Source organism: Gobius niger, assembly GCF_951799975.1.
Source record: "Gobius niger genome assembly, chromosome: 21".
Lineage (NCBI taxonomy): Eukaryota > Metazoa > Chordata > Actinopteri > Gobiiformes > Gobiidae > Gobius > Gobius niger.
The window spans coordinates 2,205,865-2,214,228 of record NC_136872.1 but is presented as its reverse complement, the minus strand read 5'-3'; the positions used below and the strand labels follow the sequence as shown (position 1 = coordinate 2,214,228).

At 45.8% G+C, this 8,364-nt stretch overlaps 1 protein-coding gene across 1 annotated transcript; it reads left to right on the top strand.

Annotated features, from left to right (window-relative positions):
- Nucleotides 1-530: 530 nt before the first annotated feature.
- tmem88b (transmembrane protein 88 b) lies at nt 531-3,737 on the top strand (the record flags this gene model as incomplete). The annotated part of the gene is made up of 3 exons (XM_079580710.1): nt 531-578; nt 2,390-2,725; nt 3,456-3,737. Exons 2-3 carry the CDS (start codon nt 2,396-2,398, stop codon nt 3,735-3,737), a joined length of 612 nt encoding a protein of 203 aa, XP_079436836.1. The 5' UTR covers nt 531-578; nt 2,390-2,395.
- Between the last annotated feature and the right edge of the window lie 4,627 nt (nt 3,738-8,364).

Sequence of the window (8,364 nt, the reverse complement as noted above, 5' to 3'; positions counted from 1 at the left end):
TTAATATAGAAGCTGCAGTTACGCGTATGACCTGAGGTGGCAGTAGTGAGTAAAAAATGTCAAACTTGCATCTAGCCCCTTTAAGCTTCAACATGGCCCTGGCAGAGGTGGGTGGAGCAGCCGACGTGTTTACTTTGACATCATTCTACTCCAGTAAAAGTCAAGAAAAAAGGAAAATATGACTTTAGTACTGTTAGCACCGAGTAGGGCAGTGCCAGTCTGGTATTGGGGAAAAAAAGTTACGTTTGATCCGGAATTGAAAAAAAAAATGAAAGTATCGACAAAGTGACTTGGTTGTTTCAGCTCAAATAAATCTTTTTCTCCTCCAATTTTTTTTTCTCCTAATTTTTTCCCCTTATTTTTGCTCATTTTTTATTACTACTAATATTTTACCTCATTCACCCATATTTACACCATCATTTAACAGTACCAGCCCTAGTACTGAGTAACTGATTTATGTTTCAGTTGTGACTTGTACTAGTAACTTGTAATAATGTGAAAATCGAATATTTCCATAGAAAATACCTGAAGAAACGACTACTGAAGAAAAAGGGGCACCAAACACTTTACTCACAGAGGTACAAGGAACTATCTTTTACTCAAGAGTAAAGATACTTTTTCTTAAATATTGTTGTAATTAAAGGGATATTTCAGGATTTTTGACATAGGGCCTCATAGTTATCCAGAGTGTTGTTGATTTCTGGAGATATTGTAAATATATAGTAATGTATATAGATACTGTATATGTTGATTTATTCATGCAGTCCTTATATTTGAGTTTAGTGGTGCTAGGCTAGTGCTCAGCTAGTGCTAGGCTAGTGCATGTCTTTGGTAACTAGTAGCCTGCGTTAAGAACCTCTTCTAAATCATGGGCTCGTCGTTGCCAGATCTGATTTGTAAAAAGCTCCTTTGTGAATTCCATGTGTAGTAATGGCGGCCGCAGGTAAACAAACTACTGTAGATCCGGTAACCGAGCAGATCACTCCGCCGCTGCGTAGCTACAACCAGGAAGCTGATGCTGCTCAGATATAAGTTATTTTAAATCCAAAATGGTTATTCAGACATTATTCAGTCGACACAGACATTTATATCGATAGTCTGGTGCTCTGTGGCTACTAGTTACCATAGACATGCACTAGCCTAGCACTAGCCGAGCACCACTAAACTCTTCAAATATAAGGACTGCATGATTTCAAATATATATATCCAGAAATCAACAACACTTTGGATAACTAGGAAATGAGGCCCTACGTCAAAAATCCTGAAATATCCCTTTAAGTAAAAAAAGTACTAAATTCGGTACAACTACTCTTGCCTTAAAAAGTGACATAAACTCCAGAGAGGGAGACTCAGAGAGCACGTTTACATCTTTGATGATGTAGCTTTGCTTTTGCCTGATAACGGAGCTTCCTCATCACGTCTGAAGGTCCTTCCTGTCACTGTGGTCAACAACATGGTCAGGCTGACGGAGAAATATCAAACGGAGACTTTGTGCTGTTTGAGGTGGAGTGCCTTGGCGGAGGTCCTGATCAAAGTGCATTATTGGCAGTTTCACTTGAGTGGAGGGGGGGGGGGGGGGGGGGGGGGGCAGGAGCAGTCAGCCGTGAGAGGAACACCCAGCCTTTACACTGAGGTTCTGAGGCCTTCCTGTTGTACAGATGTGAGAGAGATCACCATCACTGGCCTCACGCTGACCCGCAGATAAGCTCCCAACACTCACTTCAAAAGACATGTTTACAAAAGTCAGAGATAATAACAATAATTATACTTTTAGTATAAAAAGTCTCACTTGGTCTGATGACAACCTTTAAACAGACGAGTGATTTTCAGACTGTCCGATTCACACTCAACAGAAATGCACTTTTTTGCTAGAAATTGTTCTAAATGGGAGTATCATGTTCAAACTTCAAACAATAATTAAAAAAAGGTTTGGTAAATAAATAGAAGTCTCAAAATGTTTGCTTTGCTACATAATCTTATGAGTTTCTCTCCTTTTATGCAGAGGTACAGGACCTCCCTGTGTCCGTCACAGACCTCCCTGTGTCCGTCACAGACCTCCCTGTGTCCGTCACAGACCTCCCTGTGTCCGTCACAGACCTCCCTGTGTCTGTCAGACCTCCCTGTGTCCGTCACAGACCTCCCTGTGTCCGTCACAGACCTCCCTGTGTCCGTCACAGACCTCCCTGTGTCCGTCACAGACCTCCCTGTGTCTGCCACAGACCTCCCTGTGTCCGTCACAGACCTCCCTGTGTCCGTCACAGATCTCCCTGTGTGTCCCTGTGACCTCCCTGTGACCTCCCTGTGACCTCCCTGTGACCTCCCTCTGACCTCTCTGTGACCTCCCTCTGACCTCTCTCTGACCTCCCTCTGACCCCCCTCTGTGTCTCAGGTCAGGATGAGCGTTGGTGGGACACTGGAGAGAGGGGCCCATCACCAGCCTGTGGACCTGTCCGAGGAGCTGCCCCCGCTCCACCCTCACCCCCTGCACCTTGTGGGGGGAGAGGCTGTGGTGGTGCCTCCCCCGTACTCTGCGGCGGACGGCGGGGGGAGCGAGGGCCCGCTGGAGCTCCGGGCCTCTCTGGACTGCTGGGCCTGCTCGGTCCTGGTGACCGCTCAGAACCTGCTCATCGCCGCCATCAACGCCTGCCTGGCCGCGCTGGTGTTCGGGTCCGTCCTCACTCCGGCCGTCGTCATGGTGATGTTCGGCTTCCTCTGCCACTCCACGGTGTGTACAGGCACAAAGGACACACGCAGCACCCGCGGCACCCGCGGCACCTACGCAGCACCCGCAACACACGCAGCACATACGCAGCACCCGTAGCACTGCTCTGCCCAGTCCAGGGGTGTGAGAGACCAATCAGATTTAGCATTAGCCAATCACAAGGCCACAAGTATTAACATCTGTCTCCACAGCTGGCATCAGGGACCCATGTGGTCAGCTTGACCAGTTCTTTGCACAAACTCTCGCTGCAGAAGAACTTCTCCCACTCTCTGCATTTAAAATGTACAAAGAGCATCAACACCAGACTCGAGTCCAGGCCCTTTTGGTCTGGTCTGTGTGGGGCTGAGACTGTGAGGTCCGAGTCAGGTGACCACTGGTCCCACAGGGATTATCTCAGAGGGAGGACCAGTCCAGGCTCAGCCCGGCTTCCCCTGATCTCTTTCACCTCTGAGGCACAGGGCACAGCAGGACACTCACTCATGTAATAATGTTATTCAGAATGTTACCAATAATGGGCCTGGTGGAGGAGTAGCAGTGCCATCACCTCTTTGACCTGCAGCTCACACTGAGAGTGGCGTCCCAAACACATTGGGGACAGAGAACTGTTCAGGACGGGCCTCAGGATGGATGATGGGCTTACACACTGTGAGCTTTAGACGAGGAAACATGATCAGCTGACTCACAGATCCACACATGACATGAAGCCTGGGTAACATAATGTTTCCCTCCCCAGGTGCGGCCCCACGGCTCGGCCCCGTACTGCTCGGAGCTGCTGACAGACGGGGGGTGTGTGGCCCTGCTGGTGGTGGGCTTCCTCCTGATGACCCCCCTCCTGGTGCTGGCCCTGGCCGCGTACTGCCGCCTGGCCCGACACCTCCAGCTCGGGCTCTGCTTCATCCCCTACAGCCGCGCTGTCTACAAGAACCTGCCCGCCGCTCAGCACCGCGGCCTGGGCCCCTGCTGCGGGGGCCGCCCGGGGCCCCACGCCAACACCAAGGCCAAAGTGTGGGTGTGACCAACAAGAACTCCGGACATCAGAGCTACTGTCGAGTCAGCGGCAGGTTCAACAATCCTGAGAACTGCAGAACGCTGCCAAAGGAAGAGTCCCAAAAGAACCATGTGTGACAGTTTGTTTCGTCACGGTAAAAACAAAAGTGAAACTGTGTGAGCAACCGGAAGTCATTTGTTTAGGAACTTTTTTTTATTTTAGTGAATTTATGAGACGCAGATCAGAGGAAGGTCTTTAAGATGTTTTAAAAACATTCACACCATGTTTGTTTCCTTTAGATACGGTCAGAATCATCTACATAATCTTCTATTGCCTCTCAATTATTTTTTTATATTTTTCATTTTTAACAGGGTTAAAGCATAAGATGAAAAATATCACAGATAATGTTCAATAGTTAAAACAACCCTTCAATACATATAAAAATATCTACTAATAAGTCATGTAATCTTTCTTATTGAAGGATCAACTTATCCTTCAATAAGTGAAAGACGATGTATTTTGGGGCGCACTATTAATTGTCTGTTCATTCATTTGCAGTTTCTCATATTTCCATGTAATATTTTAATTTTCAAGTGAATTGTGTAAAACATGTGTTTGTGTGTGATTGAATGTTTCTTGGTACAAAAGGTTATTGTCGTCTGTTAGTTTTAAGATAAAGCTTTATTGATCTGACAGGAGACATTCCCTTTGTTACATCAGCAAAAACACACCATGTGCAGGATACACAGGAAGTGTGCAATCAAGTACATAGAGGTATCTTGAGTAAAAAAGCTTTAAAAGGGCAACAAGTATAAATAACACAAAATAAAAATGAGCACAGACTATAAATGTAGAATATCAAAATGTCAGCATTGCCAGTGCAAAGTTTACAATACTAGTGCAGGTGGATGATACAGTGACGCAGATACAGAGATTATTGCACGTACTTTTGGATAGTTAGATACTAGTAGATACTTTACAGTCTTGTTGTTCAGTCTGACAGCAGTGGGGATGAAGGACCTGAGGGTGTCTCAGTCTTCCACTGAAAGAGCTGCTCAGCTCATCTACAGTCCCATGCAGTGGGTGGGAGGTGTTGTCCATGATGGAGGTGAGCTTGGCTAACACCCTCCTGTCCCTCACCTCCTCCACAGAGTCCAGAGCCGGCCCCCCGACCAGCTTGTCCAGTCTGTTTTTGTCCCGCTCTGTGCGGCCCGGGGCCCAGCACACGGCCGTGTAGTGGAGAGCAGAGGCCACCACAGAGTCATAAAAAGTCCTGAGCAGAGTAGGGGATGTTACCCGATGACCGTTTGACCGGTGGTTGACTGTGTCAACGTTAACTGATCAAAGCGCTCGGTTGTCCTAGAAGTAAAAGAAACTACAACTATAACTACATTAAAAAAAATAACGTTATAGACAGTTTACTAAACACTGCAGTAAGATCTTTTAGTGTGAAGTGGACAAATGATCCCTCAGACCCTCCCTCACAATCCATGTTTCATAACTCGCCTAGAGACCACATGCTTTGACAAGGTCAAAGCATGTGTGGTCAAACACATACAAACATCAACTTTAATTTCCAACATAAAAAGTTGCATAATGCACCTTTAATAAACCAATAAAAACATTTGGCGAACAGTAAAGAGGCTACAGGCTAAACACTGGAGGTTATGGCCGGTGTACACCGCACCATTTTCTTCTTCTTCTTGGGGGTGGTAAAATAGCGTAGCTTCACCATCTCCTTCGTCTTACTGGTGCTCAAGCACTGGTGGTTACGCTCACACCAGTCCACAAAGTCCATGACAACTGACCGGTGCTCCAGGTTCCACGATGGCAGAGTCAGAGAACTTCTGCAGCTGCAGCTGTCCGTGCTGTGTGTGAAGTCCCATGTGTAGATGGTGAAGAGAGACGGTGAGAGGACGGTGCCCTGAGGGGCCCCGGTGCTGCAGACTGTTTCTGCCTCAATATATCGAACTTCAAAGTTAGTTGTCGTGATGGGCCTCGTGTCAGCCCAGTTCAACATTTTAAATTCAGCCTCCTCGCTCTGTCATTGTACAACAGCTTGCTGTACTTTCTTTATTCTTTAACTCGAAACTGTATCAGTAATGTATTATTTATTTTTCTAATACATCATGTGGAGATCAGAGCTACACTTCTGCTTTCAGTAAATTGTTGGAAGTTTAGTGACATTGTTTTTTCTTTGATAAAAAAAAAATACTTTATTGATCTAAAGGTTTAAACAAAAGAAGTGGCATATTCAGAGTCCTGTGGTTTTTCTTATTTCGCTGCTCCTTTTTAATCAGAGGTTGCCACGGCGACACGGTGGTAGGGGGCACTGTGAGAGTGTTTGTGGATAAATAACAGCCCCAAATTAATGTCAGTCATTTACCAACTTTTAGTGCACTGAAAGTTCTGTTTTTAGCTGCCTTGGCTAATACACATACAGACGAATGTTTCTGTTAAAGATCACACTCGGGTCCATTGTTTAGACACCAGAGGCGAGTGAATGTCTGTGTTGTATATCCCAGTGGTTATCACTGGGATGGCGTCACGCCAATATCTCCAGAACCGTAAGTGATGAAGACTTACAGTTTGGAAAGAGCTCAGTCACAACTTTAAAATGAGCCTCCCACAACTTCTGGCCTCAAGGGAGCAGAGAACATTTTTACACCTATTTTTTTTTTTTATTTGTGTGTGTTGTAAACATTTATGTATGATTTCTGAACCATGAGAGATAGAGACTGTTGTGCTTCACTCACAGATCTCACAGATAGTTTTAGAAACTACAAAGTCTCGGCTTTCAAATGAGGTCACACTGGCACAAACTCTCCTGCTAATATGCTTTGAGATTTAGATAATTGCTCCTAATCCTAAACTGGCAGAAAACAGGAGAAAGAGACTGAGCACAGCGAGCTGAGAAGGAATTAAGTGTGTAGTTCCACTGAATGTCCACTAGTTGGAGACATGTTTTTCTTTGAACAGCATATCAGGGGAGAGCGCGAACGCAGTCCCCCACTACCAGAAATTATGCAGTCGAGATTCCCACATTTGGGGAATTCGCAGGGGTCAGCACAACCGGAGTGCAATGGCTGAGCCTCGCCCTGGGTGAACCACCTTCTTGATCATGGTATCTCCCCTGCCAGGTAAGTATGAGTTGTACAGGCACTGACAGAGCGGGACATGAGGAGACATGCTGTCCTCAGTCAGAGTGTCCCCACAGAGGACACTTCTACTGCCACATGGACACAGGCTCCAGATCCATGAAGACAAGCCTCACTGATGTGGACATTATTTACTAATCACTTATTGTTTAAGAAAGGCTTTTCTTTAACTAATGTCCCACTTCAGAGCATTACCCATGATGCTTTGCAAGCCCATGTGCTGTAGCTGTGACCACTTCCTGTCAGAGCTCAAGGGGAACAACCATGGATCTATTATAAACGGAACAACAGTGTTAAAGCGACTGTTTGCTCTGAGTCAGAGACATTCACCCGAGTGTTCACAGGAAGTGTAGACGCTGCTTTAGGCCCAGCTCAGCTCCAATAACTTTACTCCGTTCATTCATTCATTCATTCATTCAGAGCCTCATTCAGAGCAGACAAAGACAGGAAGTCCGTCCCCCAACTGTGTCCCACTGGAAACAACCATGAGGAACACAGCTCTGTCGTACAAACAAGACTGATTCAGAATATGCAATAAATGATGCAGAATACATTTTCATTCAGGATTTATATGTATGAGATTAAAGAGATTCATAAATATATAGAAGAAAAAAACAGTCTGACAGTTTACATTAAGGCGCCATCTAGTGTCAAAGGACAGACATTACCTCCACAGACCGACATCTTTGAGAACTCATGGAAGTTTGATATTTATCCAGGAATACATGGCTCTTTCAATCCTCAACAAACTCAACAAAATGCCAATACGGCAGGAAAGGTCCTAATCTGCAAATATTGCACCATAACGGATTTCTTCTGTCCTTAAGGAAGCCAACACAAATAATCGCCCTCCGTTCAAGTGTATCGGCTGAATATAGTTTAAAATGCCCAGGGAGACCCTGGTGTAGACCATGGGGGTGTAAAGGGCAGTAGGACAGGACAGTTAGCAAAGAGGCAGCAGTTATTTTTCAGACAACAGCTGCTTCCAAGACCCGGCTCCACCACTGAACACACTGAATCAAACTACACAGGATCCAATTACAAGCTTCTGATACTTCAGATACTTCAGATACTTCAGATACTTCAGATACTTCAGATACTTCAGATACTTCAGATACTTCACCCTGAACACACCAAAACAGGGATTTTGGTTCTAAAAACTATTTGAGTAAATGAGAAAAAGTCCTGTCTCTCTGTAATGACATGTAGTTCCATTGAATGTCCACTAGTTGGAGACATGTTTTTCTTTGAACAGCATATCAGGGGAGAGCGCGAACGCAGTCCCCCACTACCAGAAATTATGCAGTCGAGATTCCCACATTTGGGGAATTCGCAGGGGTCAGCACAACCGGAGTGCAATGGCTGAGCCTCGCCCTGGGTGAACCACCTTCTTGATCATGGTATCTCCCCTGCCAGGTAAGTATGAGTTGTACAGGCGCTGACAGAGCGGGACATGAGGAGACATGCTGTCCTCAGTCAGAGTGTCCCCACAGAGG